The sequence below is a fragment of the Meleagris gallopavo genome, chromosome 5 (assembly GCF_905368555.1).
Source record: "Meleagris gallopavo chromosome 5, MGAL_WU_HG_1.1, whole genome shotgun sequence".
Lineage (NCBI taxonomy): Eukaryota > Metazoa > Chordata > Aves > Galliformes > Phasianidae > Meleagris > Meleagris gallopavo.
In genome coordinates, this window is record NC_139408.1 from 8,344,960 (window position 1) to 8,364,794 (window position 19,835).

Here is a 19,835-nt window from a genome sequence, read left to right on the forward strand (position 1 = left end):
AATGGAAACTCAAAGCTTAACTTAAAGATAATTTTCATGCTGGTTGTTCCAAAGTACAGCTCAGATACATGAGGTACTGTTCTAATTCTGCCATTTTCAACCCAGACAACAATGGTCATGTAATTGATCTGGTAAATGATCAGCTACCAGATGTCAACATATCAGAAGAAGACAAAAAGAAGAACCTTGAATTACTAGAAGAAGCAAAGAAAGTGAGCGAAAGATTTCTAATGCGCAGAGGCAGAAAGTCAAGAGGCAGTCTCCCTGAGTCGCCCACAGGTAGGTATAGATTTTGAGGATACAATTTTAGATTGTACACTGGAAATCTGCAAAAGCACAAATAAGCATCTACTGTAATGCATACACTGCTACTGTATGCGTATATTTTGTTAATTTGTAGGTCAGTGTCCCTCAGCTTCTCTTCACTTTTCAGTACAAAATAGAAAATATCAATCTTGATATTTAGATTTAACAATGGAAGACAGTGTTTCTATGTGCCTGACCTGTACACTGAAGACAATGTAGCATGAAAGGAGGAAGTGTTTCAGTCAGAATCTTAAACAAACATACAAACAAAAAATCAGAAATTTGTCAAGATTTTCTGCCTCAAGTTCCTACTTGAGATAAAGATAGATAAAACGAAACTTCGACAAAACGTTTGTACTGCAGAAAACCATATCACCCAGATATAACTATTCTGGATATAGTCATAAACTAAGCTAAGTGAATCAGATCTTCACTAAAAAGAAATAGAATAAATTGTTCTGTTCTGGAGTGTCATTAGAAATAGTTTCTCTTAAGTGTTTGAGGGCTAGGACAAAATCTCATTTTGTCATTAAATAGGACTATAAATTATTTCTGAAATAATCAAAATAAAATTCTGTCTTAAAATCAGGTTGACACTTTATACAAGGAGATAAAACTTTATACATTTTTAAATTAAAATTTCCTTCTTTTCTAAATTCCTTGAGTCCTCTTGTGTCCACTTCTCTGCAGAACTCATGAAACTGAGGGAAATGAAACTTCTGTATATTAACAAAATTTATTAGTTTGTGCTAAATACATGAGATAAAGCCTACTCAGAGCTCCTACTAGTCAAGTATATCTTGGCAATTAAAATGACTGGTCAGGTTTTGGACAAATGTCTGATGATGACTATGAGATTAATGTTTTAATTTGATGATTACGAGACTAATGTTTTAATCTTACTTGAATTTTAAAAATTCAGAAACCATAAACTTAGAGAGTAAAATTACTTTCTTATTTTTTTCTTTGTTTTAATGAAGCTGTTTCGCCTACCCTTAGTCCAAAAGTTTCACCAGTAACATCTCGGAGCAACTCTCTTACTCTTCCTATTCCGTCAGGTAAAAAGTTCTATGCAGCTCAAATCATATATAAATAGTCAATGAAAATATGTTTAGAATTTCCTCTAGAGAATAAATTAGTCTATAGATTAAAGCATTTACTTGTGAATATGACAAAGTTCATTAAGGCTTATATATTTACTTTTATACTTTTCTGTATTATATTGTACTCCTGTAGTGCTGCTTCTAGGATACAGGGGTTTTTTTTACTCTTTTTAATAATAGAATGTTGCTACATTTTGAAGATCTTTCACTTCTCATACTTCAGGTTTTATTTTTCTTTTAAATAATATTTTATTATATTTTGTTCTTAGCATGCTATATCTAAGTGTGTGTATATGGATTTGCTAATGTGCAGTATTCAAATTTTTGAGCAAAACCACCAGGATTTAATTATGCTTTAATTATATGTGTCTTTGTAGGGTCTGATGCATGTACAGGCACTAGTGTTGAGTCAGTATCTCCAGTTCAGGTAAGAACGAGCTGAGTATTCTGCACAGTAACCTGATTATTAAAGTACTGCACATACTACACTGTCCTATTCATCCCTGAGGAAAGTGAGTGTTTTCAATGCCTTTTTCTATGCTAAAGTGAGATTATTGGTTTTTCTACAAATTTAGGAATTAATAAATGCTAATTCTGAAGTCTGAAATCCATGATGTAGTAAGCATTGAAGGATCATAGAGAACTGTGAAGTATATTAAATGGAAAAAGATCCAATATAATCCTAATCTATGGAAAAAGAAATAGTTTGTAAGATTACTTCATAAATAAATGGAACAATGTAAAAATAAAAATAAAATTATGTATTAAAGGTCATCCCTTAATATCTATACCCAACATTGCAGCATAGATGGAAAGCAAATCTTGTAAGACAAACAATTTTTTTTCCTTACCTTTTTTGCTAGAATAACAGAACTTTTAAAGAGGATGACAGGCAAACTGCAGAGGTAAGTGCTTTATTTGGTGTTCTAAAACTAAATCTGTTTTTTTCTGACCACATATACAAATTATTTATGTGACTAAATATACTAAGAACTGTTTGCTAAATGAACAGAAAAGGAATACTCAACTAAGGAAAAAAAGCATACTTAACTAAGAAACTGCAAAGCACCAAAATATACTGGAGGAAAGCAGTCTACAGCTGTGCTCTGCATCCTATCATTCACACGTTTTAATTCATGCTTTATCTAATTAAAATAAATATGCTGAGTAACTTTAATTCTAAAGTTAAAATACCTACTTCAGCTACTTCAGTGTATGCTTCTGTTTCAGATGGATGAACTCTTCTAGACCTCTTTAGTTGAGCAGAAGAGGTTACCATACTTAGTAGTGGGTACTGCTGATAAGGTGTTACGACTTCATGTTGCTATTTGTTGAGCAGTTTATGTGAGTGCTTTCTAATTTGCTTCAGGTAGCATCACACGGCCCTTTGAAAAGATTTTGTCATGAGTGGATTAGGCAATACTTTAAACACGTAACAGCAGAGTTTTGGAGCAATAACTACAAAGGGGAAGAGTAGCAACATACTTGGGTCAGACCTCCCAGTGGAGTGTTTGTTGCCTTAAATTACAGACATAGGTGCTTTTAGCAATATTACAGATTCTGTACTGAAGTAGAGAAGGAATAAGCAGTTGTTCTTTTGTCAATCCTTATGGAGACTGCAACCAAATTATAATCTGTTGTGATATATGCAGAGTAAGATTCTATATAGTTTGCATGCATATATTCTGTACAACAGCCTCAGTTGTCCCTGTATCTTACTATATCACAGTGAGAATAGGATGACTAACATACCTTAACCATACTTCCTTAGCCCTAAAACCTGTAATAGCCTTATATTTGGCTGGTAGGACTTTTGCTCTTAAAGCTTCATGATAATGAAGTCCTGTGCACACACTAAAATGATGCAAATTATTTATCTCAAGTAACAATAGAATAGAAGAAAGATAGGGTATAGGTTGGTGAACAGAGTAATCAAGTAGATTTTAATGAAATTTTTTGGCAGTATTATATAGAATTAAACACACTACTAGAAATGGAACTAGATAGGAACATGGAGATCTGACAAACATACGGAGAAGTTACAGTATGTTCTTTATATTTGTGTACAAGCCTAAATTTTTTCTCTTGGGAGATGAGGAACAAACAAAAAGATAAAACAATCAAGCCAAGAAATCTAGAAATTCTATAAGATCTGGGATTAGAGGCATATACTCAGGCAAACCTTACGTTAGGATGATCAACTTATATTAAGATGATGAGAATACTGATTATATGAGGATTTCTAGAATGGGGAGGATATTATCTTAAAGATTCTGAGAAGAGATTCCCAATTCGTTTTTTTTCAAGTGCACTTAAAAATTATTCAGCTGTTAACAGCACATGTTTAAAAGCAAACATCAATGTGAAGGAAAATGACCCTATACAGGGGAAAAGAAAATCACATTTTTATTTGTGTCCCTCTACTTTCAGAATGTTTGCAAAGGATTAATGGATCGCAGGCTGAATGATCAAAGAAAGATTTCTCAGGGAAGGTTGGTTCCTCGTTCTGCTGGTTTTGAAAACCCCAAAGAAAAACTCTCTGAACAAAAAGAAAATTTTGATCCATGTACGCATGTAAATACTTTACCTAAGTGCTCCCCTTCAGGTAGTGATGGTGGCAGAATGTCTCTTAACACTTGCTTGAACGTCTCTGAAAATGAACTCGGAAAATCCTTCCTCAAGAAGGCAAAAGAAAATGATGTTCCTTTAAGAACCTATCTACCAGGACCAGGAATAGGAAATATAGACTCAAAGCTAAAAAGTCCTGTTCCAGAAATGAGGGACCATAAAGTTTCTTTTAAACCAGAATTTAAACTGTGTGGGCTGCGTCCTCCTCTACTACGAGCTGTATCATGGGATAGTTTAGAGCCTGGACAGAAAGATAAAATACCCATAAAGTTACCATCTGAGGAAGATAAAAGCTTTATTGTTGGTAATAAATCCAGCAATCAAATAAAAGCATTCAAAGACCTCCAAATCCAAGTTCAACCTGTTCGGATGCAGAAATTGACAAAACTCAGAGAGGTGAGTCCTGATTGTATCCTGCTTTAAACTTATTTTTGTATCTTACTGAACTTTCAACTTGCTTAGCCTTATTTTCATCATTTTAAGAAATGTACACTAATCTAATGGGTAGCAGTTTTAGCAAAATCAACATGATATTGTCATATTTTTCCTTTGCAACTTCAGTAAATTGTAACCTATAACTAAATGCCATGGAATTACTTTGTTTCCTAGTTCACTCGCAATATGCATCAACTGTACTATTATCTCTTCAGTATGCACATGTGCTCTTGCACATGCATGTTTTTGCCCTCAGAAATAATTATAATACGAGTGTCAAGCAAACTAATTGTTTTCATTACGACAAAAAGGTGAGTATAAATCACAGTTTCTCTTTTTTGCATAGTTTACATGAACTATAAACAGGAAGCAGTTGATTAATGAACATGTCATTTGTAAAACATACTTACAAGTAAAATGATCTCCTCTGGTTTCTAAGAAGAATTTTAGTTCTGAAGAATCTTTCCTTCCTGAGGATATAATAACATTCTCTTTAAAAGGGTTTCACTTCCTTTCTTTCACTTCACTGTGCTTTCTCTGTTCCTTCAGAATTTTCCTCAGAACCAGACTCTTACAAAATGCTAACAGGCTGATTTCTGTGTGAAAGGGTGAGACCTGTATATAAACTGAAAGCTTTAACTTAAGTTTAGAAATGGACACTATAGTTTTGTTTACAGGCTTAAAACCTCTTGCAGCTCAAACTATTTGTAAGTGTTCTTTGGTTTTAGAAATCATTTCTACTTCGTTCAGTTGGGTGTTTTTTGAATCCTGTTTGCCTCTTGGCATTCTCCCTTTTAAGGGCAGTAGTCATATCATTCAGGAATACTGAACTTTGCAATAATATTATATTTAAAATATCTCAGGCAACAGGAAGTTGTTTTGGTACGGTTTTTTGCTATTTGAACACTCTCAGAGAAAGTCTTATAGTGTCCGGAGTTTTAGAAGTAAGCCTTAAGAATTAGCCATTTTACTGAAAAAGAAATGACATGAAAAAATAAACCACCAATGTACAGCGACCAAGATGTACACACATGTTGTAAATGAAACAGCACTTTTTTTACAAGTCACAGTTCCTTAAGACCATCATAATAATGGTGAAGAAGGCCTCAAATTCTGCACTTTGGTCATTGTATTGCTTGGGAATGTCAGCTTGGTTATTCATCTTTTCCTGTTTATATAACACATATATTCTTACTACATATGTATTAGAAATGTTTGCTATAGAGACACTTGAGCCATATGATTAAACATGAAATGTAATTCCAGTTATGAAGGATTTGAGCTCTGACTCTAATGAGAATTACCTTCTTATAAATGAAAGCAGATGTTTGTGAATTTTAAATATATTTGAGAATATGAAAGTAGGAAATGAGGTGATAATAGAAAGAGAAAAAATATTGATGAGTTTAGTCCTTAAGTGTACATTCTTTTTACCTGCAGGGAATAGTGGCAGAATAGAGTAGCAAAGAAGCTTTGATGTAAGCAAATCATACTGAATAAAGTGTCAATTTTATGCATCCCATATTCTGAATTTTCTCATTTCGTTTGAGGATACTTGCTTAGCATTATGGCTATATCCAACAGTGCTTTTTTCACTCTCATTTATTAAAACTCCTTTTTTCAACTAGAGCAGGAGGGGAACAAGTTGCAAATCTATTCATGTGACCAGTAATTTTGCTAAATAATGCATGTATTAAATTTGAAATATGCAATACCAATAAACTATAATTTCATATAAATATCTCCATTACGTTTATTAAATAAAGTGAATGTTATATTTAGTGTGCACATGTCAGAGCTCTTTACATTGATATTTTTAATTATGTTACTTGGAAATGTTATTGTTTTTCTTAACAGGAGCATATTTTGATGAGAAATCAAAACTTAGTTGGACTTAAACTTCCTGAACTTAGTGAAGCAGCTGAACAGGAAAAAGGTGCAGTATCATAAAAGTGTGAAGGGATGTGTGTTTGTCATACACTGATTTTTATAATTAATTGGTACAGAAAATCAAAAACAAAATGTTTCTTGTTCTTCAATTACAAAAGTAATTCCAATGGAGCAGTAATGGAGGAGTGTAGTAAATGATGATTGAGAGACGAGTAGCATACCCCTTGCCCTGTATGGTACACTTCTGGGAAGCAGGAATAGAAGGATATAATGTAAAAGGTGCTATTCTTTGTACTCTCTGGGACTATTTCATACGACCTTAAAGCTTCTGTTATCTGGGAATGACTGAGACACTACATTTCATGTTATCTCTGAAAACAGTCTTATCTTCAATCTGAATGAAGCAAGATTAAAAGACACTTACTGTCCTCTACCTGTACACCATGATTGTATTTTTGGATTCCTGTATATGGTAATGTTATTCCTATCTCTCTGTTAGTATATTTCCCAGCAATTGTTTTGTGCACTTTGTCTGAAAGTGTAAAATAGGTGATATTTTGCCAGTTTTTTAAACACTTAGAGAGATCTGAAACTTTTGGGGAAAACATTATGAAAATTTACCCATTATTTGATCACAGAATCAGAATCACAGAATGGCCCGGGTTGGAAAAGACCTCAAGGATCATGAACCTCCAATCTCCCCGCCACAGGCAGGACCACCAGCCTCCACATTTAATACCAGACCAGGCTGCCCAGGGCCCCGTCCAACCTGGCCCTGAATACCTTCAGGGACAGACAGGGCATCCACAGCCTCTCTGGGCAACCTGTTCCGGCACCTCACCACTCTCATAGCAAAGAACTTCCCCCTGACATCCAACCTAAATCTTCCTTCTTTCAACTTCAAACCATTTTCCCATGTTCTGCTGTTATCTACCCTTTCAAAGAGGGAGTTTTTTTATTTGATCCAGCTTGCTAACTAAAATCTCAAAAGTATCACTAATATTTTAAATATCACTTTAATATTTTAAAGTCTATTACACATCTAAATGATAGCCAGCACATTAAGGGTGTCAGTCAAAATTTTCTCCTGAATGGATAAAGCAATTGAGAGGACAAATCCTTAGCTCATTTGTTAGATAGACTTACTTCCTTACATTGTCATAAAAGCCACTTTGTTCTTTTTAACTTGAGTTGTAATTCTGCTTTAATAATAGGAAGTAGCCAGCTACTTCAATATTATTGTTGTGAATCAAGTATATTGGTTCCAACAAATTTTGTAATTGATGCCAAGTTATTGTGGTTGTCCTAGAAACAATGTTGTATCTGTAGATGTTTAGAAAAGTGGACTATATTAGGTTGGGGACATTTCGGTATTGGGCTGTTTTTTTGAGGTCATACGCAATGGTTCTTAAATAATGAGATTTTTAAATATAAAAGAATTGCACAGAACTAAAATGTAGCTAAAAAGAATCTAGCTTTCACATTTGTGTTTTCCTCAATTAAAAAAATCTGAGCTTTTGCACACTGTTTTGAAAGTCTAAGAAACTGTTATGCTAAATGAACAGGAAGGCTGTGAAAGGTCTCAGGTTAAAACTGGGGAACCTGACTTTCCTACAGGAGAGTTCTTCTTTAAATTTTGTCAAGGTAAGAGGAGACAATAAATTATTGTACACAGAATTAAATAAAATTTAAATTAAGTAACGTAACTTTTAAAAAATAGCATTTGAACCTAAGATACCTAAGATATCTTAGTCCTTATGAAAATGAAAATTTGCATCTTTCATGACCTGTTTCAATGAAAATTCAGTGTGAATGGTACATGCTGTAGTGAAGATCCATCATAAAAATGAACAAAGTCTGTAGTAGTGTAGTAGTATCTGTTGCATAGTGTAGTAGTTAAGTATAAGAGTAATCATTTTGTCAGATGGCATTTAAAGGCTAGAAAGTGACAGTACTATTATGTACTGATAGTACTATTATGAAACATAAGTTAAAATATTCAAGACATGAGGGAGCTATACTGATAAAGCCCACATGTGAAATGTCAGATGTTCTGGTAATGAATTTGGATTTTATTTGAATTGTAGAAAAAATACAAGAAGAATTTTTCAGTGCATTAGAGACTGTTAGAGTACCAATTACTTCAATTTTTCTGTGTTAAGAATGACATTTGTAGTGGTCACCCTTTTTGCACCTGCTCAAAAAGAAGACAGGAGATGAGTGATGCATCACTGTATGTAATCCAAGAAGCATTGTTCTGCATTAATAGGCTTAGAAACTTTTCTTATTACCCTGCTTTTTTAATGAGTAGAGATGGAGTAGAATCCTCATTAACTTTTTTAAAAAGTCATGGTTAGGTTTAAAAAGTACTATTTGACTGTGAGATGCTGACTTGATTATTAATGCATGACTTCTTAAATAACATCTAAAAGGTTTTTATCTGAAAATGTCTCTAGGTCCTTCACCTCTCCCCTCCCCCACTGAAGAGGAAGAAGCAAAGAATAGCTCTGATGTCATGCCTGGCATTCCTGACATACTGCTGCGAAAGCTACGTGTGCACAAGTCTCTTCCAGGAAGGTAAAAGCTTATTGGAAGTAGCAACAAATCGCCTAGGTCAAGGTGTAATAACAGTTTTTGGTGAACTCCCTTTCGAGTTTCCATTTATGGTGGATTCATATATGTAGAGAGTCTGCTGCATCACAGATTTTCTGAAAAGTTTGGGGAGCGCACCATCTTTGAGTGATTAATTCTCAAAATAGTTTCTATGTTCTACATAAAAAGTCTAAAACTTAACTTACATACTACAAGCATGCTTTTATACAGAACAGCTACTAATCTGTCTGCTCCTGTTTTTTGTGATTGCTGCTGTGGATATAAAATCATGCTGGAAGTGTTAGTATCTCTTCAAGCCAGATGTTTTTCAGTGGAAAAATCTGGACATGGCAAAATTCTGCAGCTTTTCTGCAAGTGATGATTTTTCTGTGAAATGTATATTGTTATTCTGCAAACTTAGTTGAACTCACAGGTTCCATGACCTTGAGATGTGCAGGTGGGCAGTTATCAGCAGATTGCTTAACATCTTCTATGGCTCAAGGGTTTCTTTCCTGTTTTATCTTAAAAGCAAGAAGTCTGCTGAGTATGACGGGACTCACTTGTTCTAGTGGTGAAAACATTTTTTGGCAAAACTGTTTGAGAGAGCTTTAAAGTAGGATCAGTATGGGAGTGGAATGTCATTAGGAACTCTGATGTTAAACCAAGGGATGGTACAGTACTGTGTGAGAGTGGCAAGGCTAATGGGAGCATCAGTGCCACTCCAGGGAGTACTGCAGGTGCAGGGGTGTATCTGAAATGTTTACGTATCAGCACATGCAGCATGAGGAACAAGTGGGAATGGACTGGAGGCTTTGGTCCTTTCTCAGAGCTATGATATCATTGGTACTATTGAGACTCGGTGGAATGAGTCCTATATTTGAAGTGTTGGGATGGAGGGCTATTGGCTGTTCAGAAGGGACTGTCAGGGCAATAAAGATGGAGGTGCTGTGCATAAGGGAAACATTAGCCTGTATAGCCTTTGTCATTGGAGCAGAGAGCCTCTAGGTGAGGATTAAAGGGATAGATAGCAGTGCAGATGTTGTGGGTATCTACTACACACCACACACCTGGGACAATGACATAAGCTATTCTATAGGCAATTGGGGAAAATCTCAGGATTGGTTACCTTTGTCCTTATGGGAAACTTCAAATTCTGAGACATAATTGGGAATATCATACTGCCACAACAAATCTGGGAAATTGCTAAACCGTGTTGAAAATAACTTACTGAGTGAGCCGTCTAGGAAAGGTGCTGTCCTTGATCTGTCTGAGAGTAGGGAAGGCCTTGTGGGAGAGGTAACAGTGGGTGGCTGTCTTGACCATGGTGATAATGAATTAGTTGAGCTCAAAGTTATTAGTGTAAGGAAAAAAAAGTGGGTGGATGATACCCCAAGCCCTGAGTGCATGCATCTGTGATTATTATCATCACAAGATTTAAGCTGTTAACATAAAATATGTAAAGATAATAATCACAAGTGTAGTGTATTTGTTGACCTGCAACTCTAAAAGGGTATTTTCTGGCTGGCTCTTCTATTTGAAATTTATCACAGCATAGTGCAGATATTCGTAAAACATTTGCAATTGCTAGAAACTTTGATTTAATTCTGCTAATACTCAAGTGATACTTACGCTGTGGTTATTAAAAAAACAAGTAAACAAATAAATAATACTGGTTTGAACAAAAGGAATCGTAAGATATGTAAGGGAAAGACATTCGTTGTTATTTCCAATTAAATATTTCAATATATTTGTTTTTAAGAGACAAAACTAAAAATCTGAATTGTTTTGCTTTTATTTCTAGCTCCCCTCCACTTACTGAAAAAGAAGTTGAGGTAAGCGTGTCCTTAAACTGATAAATTTAGAGAGCAAAGGGAACATTGCTATATGTTCATGTAAGCTTCTGAATAATACAAGCTCTAATTCTTGATTAAAGAAAAATATTCTGAATTCATTTAACATTTTTCAGTTATGCAAAGTGCATTTTATGCCTTAATAAATTTATTCTATATTTAAATTAATTATGGTCTTGCATATGCTCCTGATTTATTTGTGCCTTTTATTTTGTGTGCCTCAATTCTAAGCAACAACTTTTAAAAGCAGGTTTGAGAGAATGTTAAGCACTTGATCTTTTGCTTTTGGTGGTAGATGTTTATCCTTTAGGTAAAACAATGCTAATGGTGAGCTCATCCCTGGATTTCCTCTACACAGATTGTCTGTTTAAAAACCTTAGGGACCCTTGGAGGAAATCCAGTTAAAAAACAGATTCATTGTGCTTCTAATGCTTCTGTTAGGCTATTTCCGTCATTGTGTCTCTGCTCTACTGATCTCCCAGAGAAACATTAATGAAAACATTCAGATTTTTAGAGGAAGTAATGAGAACTGATATTTAAAACAATTTCTAAATTATATTTTCAATTTCCTGTTTCAATATTTAATATTTTTGTATATTTAATATATTTAACATTTTAATATTTTAAGTACTGAAGTTTGTTAAATATATGCTGTATTCATAAGTTGTTACTGCAAATTACATTACAGTGGCACTGATTTAAAAATGCCTTCTTTTAACTCCAAACAGAATGTATTTGTACAACTTTCCTTGGCCTTTAGAAATGATAGTTATACCTTGGAATCAAGAATTAACCAAGCAGAGAGAGAGAGAAATCTTACTGAACAGAATGCTGAGAAGGAACTGGAAAACTTTAAAACAGCCATTACAGTAAGAAAACAGCAATAAATATTTTCCTGAATGACACTTGTACAGATGCAAGTGCACACGCGTTTGAAATGTATATCTGTGCTTGCTTATATTTATCCGAAATTCTATCCCAAAACTTCATTTTCTACTGCTTGAGCTCATTGTGTAACTCTCTGCTGAAGAGAGAGCATTTCTGCCAGAGTGGGCTACTGTTGCTGAAAATGTGTAGAGGTGTTGCCCTACTTCCAGCAATTTTCAATTATAAATGCTATGAATCTGAGGTTCAGTTCTTAGCATAAGCCTGTGACAAAGTTAAGAGCATGTAAAACTGCAGTTTGAGCACTGATTCATGCTCTCCTGGATGAGACCTTCCTTAGCAGTAAATTTGCAGTATCTGGTTAAGTGAGACACTGAAATGATCTGAAGCCTAAGTTCAAAAGTTTGTCACTTAAAAGATCAGTGAACTACAGATAATAGAAGATTGCATAGATAAGGTGAGGGTTACGTAAGGAATACATGTGGTCTTAGGAAAAGGTTACAGACCTGAATACTTTTTCATTCTAGCCGCCCTTCATTTTATTTTGTCAGCAGTAGTTTTCAGTTCTTCTCACCAGTTTTCTTTGGATTTTCTAACTGAAATGACAAGTTTATCTGAGATGTGTTAATTTATGTGCTACGCACAGTTTTGTGCAAAAAAAAAAAAAAAAAAAAAAAAAGGAAGAGAAGGAAGAGGTGCTTGGATACCATGCTGGTAACCGAAATAGCACCTTCCAAGAAGGTGTTGCTACAGTTCTGAGAAATAGCTAAGAAAACATAAAATTATCTTATTTATGTGAGAAAGGATGCAATTAACAAAAATTGTGATCTTTTCATCTTTTTATGTAGAATTTCAAATCTGCCCATACAGGTTGCTACTGGGGAACAAGTGTTGAGAATATTTTGCAGATCTTGCCTCTGTTTAAAGAGCAAGCAGAAACAACCTGTAAAATCTCAGGCCTTTATTAGTTATAATATTTCATATACCTACTATTTCTTTTCCAATTAGTGTAAAAGGGTTTTTTCAGCTGCAAACATCTAGTTTGTTACATTTAACATGCTAAATTATCCCTAATTAGACACCGATACCATGTTGCCAGTATTGGACAGCTGATTGCAGCTGTCTGCAATCAGCTGCAATCTGATTTCACAGAATCAGATTGGTTAACGTTAGCAAAGACCTCTGGTCCAACCACCTGCTTGAGCATGGACATGCAGAGCGAGTTGCTCAGGACCATGTGCAAGCGGCTTTTAATCATCTCCAAGCAGGGAAACAATGCCTCTGAGAAACCTATGCCAGTGCTCTATTATGTCCACAATGAAGGGTTTCCAGATGTTTTTTGATGGAACTTCTTGTGTTCCAGTTTGTGTCAATTGTATCTTGTCCTGGCACTGGGCACCATGGCCCATAGCCTGGCTCCATCTTCTTTGCGCCCCATTTTCAGGTATTTATACACATTGATCAGATTTCCCCCAAGCATCCTCTTCTCCAGCCTGACCAGTCCCAGTTCTCTCAGCCTCTCCTCATAGGAGTGGTGCTCCATTCTCCCAATCATCTCAGAAGTCTACCAAGATGATCAAGGGACTGGAGTGCCTATCCAATGAGAAAAGTTTCCCTCCATTCGATTTACAAGATGCAGCCTATCTTTTACAAGCTTTTACAACAAAGTAGCAACTGTCATTTTCATGTGATAGACTTTTTTTTCGATGAAATGGAATAAACTAAACAACAATTAAGTGATGGGACAGCTTCTGCATAATCTGTATCATATTAGAGCTGTTCCCGCTCTAAGTGGCAAATTATCTTCATTTCTTTAGAAAAGGCACATTACACTGCTTAATGAATTTGACCAGTGTTTACGATTCTTTTATTCAACCTTGCTAATTTCTGTCTTGTTCAAAAACCCACCTTCAAGTGAAAGCTAATTTACATGAACTTCAGATTTGTTAAAATAATCAGGTTACATTTGACAAGGAACACTTAAAAATCTGTAATCTGAGCACGTTTTTCCCAAACGTGTTCCTTTCCATCCTCTTGGGTCTTGTAGTCAAATTTAGGCTCCAATTTGTTAACACATTGGCTACAGTGATAAGTAAGTTTGAAAATGATTGTCATTGGGATTGTTGCTCCAAATTCATCATTCATCAACAAAGGTTTGCAGTACAAATGTGATTTCTCAACGGATTCTAATAAAAAAAGTTATTGCCCATCACTCCCTTCTTTGAAGGGAGGAGAAGAAGAAGGAGGAGGAGAAGATGTTATTCCTTTCATACAAATCATTTCAATGCGCTGACTTAATCTTGCAGTAGTATGAGGGAGAGCATGTGAAGAAGAGCACAACATAACTGATCAGAGAGAGAATTATGTGAACAGTGATACTGATTAATTATTTAAGACAATTTCAATACTAAGACTGGAGCATACTGAAAATGCACTTTAAGAATGTAGAAATCAGTCAACATCATAGTCTGCTGTAAGTCTGAACTACATAATGTCAGATTTTCTTATATCAGTCGTTTTTGCAAACAGAAAGCTGATTCAGTGAAGAAATGTTCTTCACTGAACAAGGCTCTGGTTAATGAAAGATCTAAATTTGCTCTTGCTTCTAGTACTAGTCCCAAGCAAACAATATACTGATCCACCAAAGTGATAGTATTAATCAAGAGCAGAAAGCTTTGTACTGATAGATGAAAAATGATTAAAAATATGCAACTGTCATTTGAATTACATGCAATATTGCTCTCTATTATTCTCTTACTTTTGGAATTCTTAAGACCTTAATGTCAGATTAATTTTCAAAATCACTGAAATATCTTGGAACTGATAGAACATAAATTGCCTTCTTAACTTAAATATGTTACTTGTTTCAGGAATCATTTGTAAGTTATATGTAAAATAAGCTTGGTATTTGTAAAGTTTGTGAAGTAGGTAGAAAGTTGTGAATCACAACTGATTTCAAAGGAAAAAGAATTACAAATGTGCTCAGTCCTTATTAACCTCTTGAAGAGTGTGCCTACAGTATGCAGTAAAGCAACACTCCGTGTCAGAGTAGCAGCACTTGCTTGTTGAGTGCTGTTCCTCTATGGTGTATTCATCAATGTGCACTTCTGCCTGGATGCGTCTTATACCAGTTCTGTTACTCAGATTAACTGATCTGAACTAAGAGTTGGAAGACATAATAGTAAGGCTTATATATTTTCTCTTCAGTCTTCAGCTCACCTATGGCATCACTACGAGCACAGAGAAGCTTACCAGAAACTACTGGAGGATATTGCTGTTCTGCGGCGTTTAGCTGCTAGACTATCTAGTCGTGCTGAAATGGTTGGAGCCGTACGTCAGGTAAGAACATCACAGAATCACAGAATGGCCCAGGCTGGGAGGGACCTCGAGGATCACGAAGCTCCAACTCCCTGCCCCACCACAGGCAGGGCCACCAACCTCCACATTTAATACTAGACTAGGCTGCCCAGGTGTCCGGTGTCTAGCATCCTGGTGTCTAGCAAATATATCCTGGCTGCACATGTTTATTCCTTGGTTGTTGTTTTGATTTTTAGTTGCTGGGGTTTGTTTTGTTTTGTGTTTTTACCAGCCATAACTGTAGATTGTTATCTCTTTGAATTTTGTCATTTTGAGAGATTAAAAATATTTATTACAGTGTCATAGAAGATGTCCCTTTCAGACTGAAACAAAATTCAAGCAGAATTACCTATGAAGTTATGTAACATCTGTAAAATGGGCATATACATTATTCAGAACTATTCACAAGAAACATTTAAAATTAGGGCAGCGTTGCTTAAAAAAAAAAAAAAATCAGTCAAAAAAGCTCATCCAGATTAGTAACCTGCCCTTGGCTATAGGTGAAGACATTCAACTCAAAACTTGGAACAGCAAGTATAAATGAGAATACAGCAACATATTATCAGGCTCAAGACTGTTACCTTCGTCAAATGAAGTAACAAGGCTGAGGCCAGTGACAAAGAGCTTGGAGAGTTTGAAAATAAATGCACAAATAATTATTGATTATAATTATTTATATAATATAGCCACAAAGACATTGTATAAATTGACATAATATGACAAAATAATGATGATTTTCTTTGGGTATATATTAATGCATTCATATTTGGTTCTAATTGACTTAGGAATTCTTAATCTTCAAGATATCAATATTTTTAATGAACAACTGACAGGCAACATGCACATGGAAGCAAATAATAAGTTTGAGAAATGTAGGTGTAAGTCAGGTAATCCTCTCTTCTCCTTTCTTCCTTAGGAGAAGCGTATGTCAAAGGCAACAGAAGTAATGATGCAGTATGTGGAAAATCTGAAAAGAACATATGAAAAAGATCATGCTGAACTAATGGAGTTTAAGAAACTTGCTAATCAGAATTCTAGCAGAAACTATGGTGCATCTGGTAAAAGCAAACAAAAATCCTCTAGTGTTTGTCTTTCCTGTGTACAGAGAGGTATCTAGTGCTATTGATGATAAGAGGTGAAATATCAAGAATCCTATTCTACAGAAATAGACTTTAAATATATAGCTATAACACCTAAATTATTGTGAATAAACCATACTTAATGTTATAGCACAGTAATTTAAAATCAGTCACTTACTGAATTCTGATTAGATCCAATAAAATTTGTACTGACCTCTTACATATATACATAGCTTGCACAGTTCTAATGCATCTGCTTCTGAAATGACAGTTTGTAGCAAAGCCTAATTATTTAAAAAAAAATTTTGCCACCTTTTCATTCTTAGCTTTTGAGGCAGAAACTCGAATACGAGTATTTTCTTTTTAAAAAACTTGTATAAAGAGATCATTAGCAGGCTTTTTTATGACCTCAGTATGAATAGTAATGGGATTTTTTATGTGTGTGTTTTTTTTTGTTATTTCATATTTCTGCCACAGTGTAAGTAAGGCCAGAACTATATGACAGATAAATAGGCAGTCATAAGAGACATTGTGCAAATACAGTATGTCTGAGTTTAAAATGCTGACACGGGCTATATTAATATCATTTATAGAAACTTATATATTCTAAGACTGTTCCTTATGTACTTTTTTTAAGCAGAAGATGGAGTACCTCGTTCATCTAGATCCATGTCTCTTACTGTTGGAAAGGTATTTTTGCAATGTCTGTGTACATTCGAATTTAATAATCTGTATTCAAATATGGTAACAGTAAATTCTCAGTATTGTTCATGTAATCTAGAGCAAACGTATCCATGCTTTGTAATTTTAGATGCCTGATTAGGAATGACTTTATGCTTCTATGTAATAACAATAATGCTCGCTGTGAAGCATAAAGAGAACTATTTATTTACAAATACTAATATTCCAGGCCACCTACCTGTGCTGCAGGTAGTGAGATAGGTCCTATGCTTTACTTTAGTTCTTCAGTGAGGAAGCTGAACTTTGGATCAAAACTTTCTATTTAATGAAGGAATCCAGCAACATACCATTTTCATTGTCTTAAGAATTACAATTGTGTTCAGAAGATAGATGCAAATAGTAATTTGAAATAGTTTTCAGTTGCCATCAAAATATCTTTTATGGCTTGACAAAGCATTGAAATAGGGAGATTATCTCAGATTGTTATGTACCTTAACATTGTTTTACACATTTTTCTAAAATTGCTTAGTACTTCCAAGAGTGCTGGAGTTCAGGTTTATTTAAAACCTCCTAAATTAATCAGTAATTTGAGGGACCTACGTACCAGTTTGACTGTTCTGAAATCTGCTGATGAAAGGCATTATTGTGTCTAGTATTTCTATTCATATTTTTACTCTTTTCTTGGCTGTAGTTCCTTAGGTTTTGTTTATTCCTATCACTTCTGAGTGCTCAGTAAGAAGACTTCACTCTCCAATAAAGTTTTTCAGCAGCACATTATGTGGACCTCTGTCATTAATTAATAGGTATAATTGGTCCTGTCTAGAACCAGGATTATGAAGTAGCTGATCCCATGCGTATGTTCAGTAAAACTGTGTTTAACTCCTTTTCTCTAAAGTTATCTAGAGCAGAATCTTAGAAAAGTATGGATATACACTAAGATGAAGCTGGTAGTCGCTATGGGTACTTGGTTGGGTTTCTTACTCCTTGGGATGCATAGACTTCACTAATTGTCTATCATACGGTAAAGTATTTGGCTTCTTAACTAATGACAGCAAAAGCACAAATTATCTTAAGTGTACTTGAGTTATGTGTTGTGTAATGCTAGCATGTTTATTGTTTCTATGGGCTTTGGGAAATGTAAGCAATGCCACGTCATGCTAAATAGATGCTAACAACTCGAATGTGAGGAAGGAGGCTCTGTTCTATTGTGAAGGGAATGGATATTATTGTTTCTGTAATAATACATAATTTTATAAGAAATAAATATATGATAGTGGATGCAATCTATCATAATGTGTACATAACAAGGAAAGAGTATCATGTTTAACTTCATAATTTTCCATTAATTGTGACGCTGGTACTTTTCCCAGTATCGTTACATAGCTGGCTTAACCAAAGTTCATAGCCTCTAATTAGAATTGAAGACACCAATTCAGAACATACTTCTTCGGTCACTTCACCCACTGAACTTTAAGAGTGGAGAGGAAAATGAGCAGCATCCCTGTACAAAGCCTCAATCTTCTTCAAGCACTTGCCATACCAGACAGTATGATATGAAGTTTTGGGGAAGACCACAGCCTAGCAGCAGCATAATTCTGCTGCCAACTCTCCCTTCCCACAGGGGCTTGATGCTGGCATTAACTTACATTTTTGCCACACCTATTAACTTGCAAAACTTTTCTTCAGCCTATATTATTGTACGATAGATAAAATGTTCTTTACCATAGAATATGCCTCGGAGGCGAGTCAGCGTTGCTGTTGTTCCTAAATTTAACTCCTTAAACATTCCTGGTCAGTCACCAACAGCTTCACCTATACCTTCAATGCCATCCCTGGTAAGCAAAACTCACAAGTTAAACACAGAATTTTTCATTTAAAATACTTTTGCATAGACCAAGCCATGGTTATTAAATATGTAAGCCTTTTCATTGGTTAAATTTGACTCCATCCAAATGAAAGGATGGACAAAAACAATCCTGTTGGGTTAAAGGGTTATTTTATTGTTCAGCGATCAATAGATGAAGAAGAATTAGACTGGATTCTATCTGGAGGGGGGAAGCGTTGTAGAGGTTCAATATCATTAATTTTTAAATTCATTGTTTATTTGGTTGAAAGGAGTAACTTGTGGGCTCTTTGATAGGGATATTGAACTAGTGGATGAGAGAAGGAAACCTAAGTAGCATATTGATTTTGTTGTTTTACTGAAGATCTATTTGAAATTTATTCATGGATGTAGCATTTATTGTTGTTTTTCAACTTACAGTCTGAATCACCTAGCAATGGAAAGAGCAATCTAACATCTAATCCTGTTCTGCCAGCTGTTTTAGAGAAGTGAGTTTTCTGTAGATCATTCACTACCTATTGAATGCTAGTACAAAATGAAAATGTTGCTGATATACAATTTCAATTTTTGTGACAGAAAATATAACAATGCAGAAGGTATTGAAATAGTGACACAATACTGACCCAAATTGATTCAAGACCTGTTAACTGTATTTTACTCTATCACCATTATTTTGGTTTTTTTTTTGTGTCCAAACTACTATTTTTAAGTTACTTTTTGAATTTAAAACTTTGCCAAGTATGTACTTCTTTTGCAAAACATTTCTCCAACATATATTAAAGTGAAAAGTTTCAGATTTTCCTTCAAAGATAGGTTTGGAATAATCATTAATGGATCAGGAGTCACACATGATTTTTTTCTTACTCGGTTGTATACTCCAAATATAAAGATTTCAGCAGTTTGGTTTTGCTTTCATTTTCTCTTTTGTCTTGGCAGTGGAAAAACAAATGGAGAGCCTGATTGTGAAACCTCTACTTCTGCAATGACACAGAGTGGGCTGGAAGAGATCAATCCTGAAACTAAAGCCAAAATAGAAGAGGAAGCATATAACAAAGGGTGGGAATATTTAATGAGAATTAAATCTTAAATATTTGCCACCAGATGTACTTTTGTAGTGTAATTCTAAATGCAAAATGAGTAATGTTACTGATATGACTCCAAGAAGACTGTCCCAGCTGAAGCAATA

General features: G+C 34.9%; 1 protein-coding gene across 28 annotated transcripts in view; it reads left to right on the plus strand.

Moving 5' to 3' along the window:
* Positions 1 to 19,835, plus strand: part of IRAG1 (inositol 1,4,5-triphosphate receptor associated 1) — a 63,204-nt gene that overhangs the window by 38,870 nt on the left and 4,499 nt on the right. For 25 of the 28 annotated variants that reach the window (XM_085224115.1, XM_085224113.1, XM_085224117.1 and 22 more), the window contains 15 exons: positions 106 to 279; positions 1,287 to 1,364; positions 1,787 to 1,836; positions 2,273 to 2,314; positions 3,840 to 4,433; positions 6,330 to 6,408; positions 8,819 to 8,939; positions 10,756 to 10,786; positions 11,533 to 11,673; positions 14,897 to 15,028; positions 15,963 to 16,155; positions 16,763 to 16,815; positions 18,534 to 18,641; positions 19,070 to 19,137; positions 19,586 to 19,705. In XM_085224115.1, coding sequence (XP_085080241.1) covers positions 106 to 279; positions 1,287 to 1,364; positions 1,787 to 1,836; positions 2,273 to 2,314; positions 3,840 to 4,433; positions 6,330 to 6,408; positions 8,819 to 8,939; positions 10,756 to 10,786; positions 11,533 to 11,673; positions 14,897 to 15,028; positions 15,963 to 16,155; positions 16,763 to 16,815; positions 18,534 to 18,641; positions 19,070 to 19,137; positions 19,586 to 19,705 — 1,984 coding nt within the window. The remainder of the gene's footprint in view (positions 1 to 105; positions 280 to 1,286; positions 1,365 to 1,786; positions 1,837 to 2,272; positions 2,315 to 3,839; positions 4,434 to 6,329; positions 6,409 to 8,818; positions 8,940 to 10,755; positions 10,787 to 11,532; positions 11,674 to 14,896; positions 15,029 to 15,962; positions 16,156 to 16,762; positions 16,816 to 18,533; positions 18,642 to 19,069; positions 19,138 to 19,585; positions 19,706 to 19,835) is intronic. The other 3 variants (XM_085224109.1, XM_085224111.1, XM_085224112.1) reach the window with 3 other exon arrangements.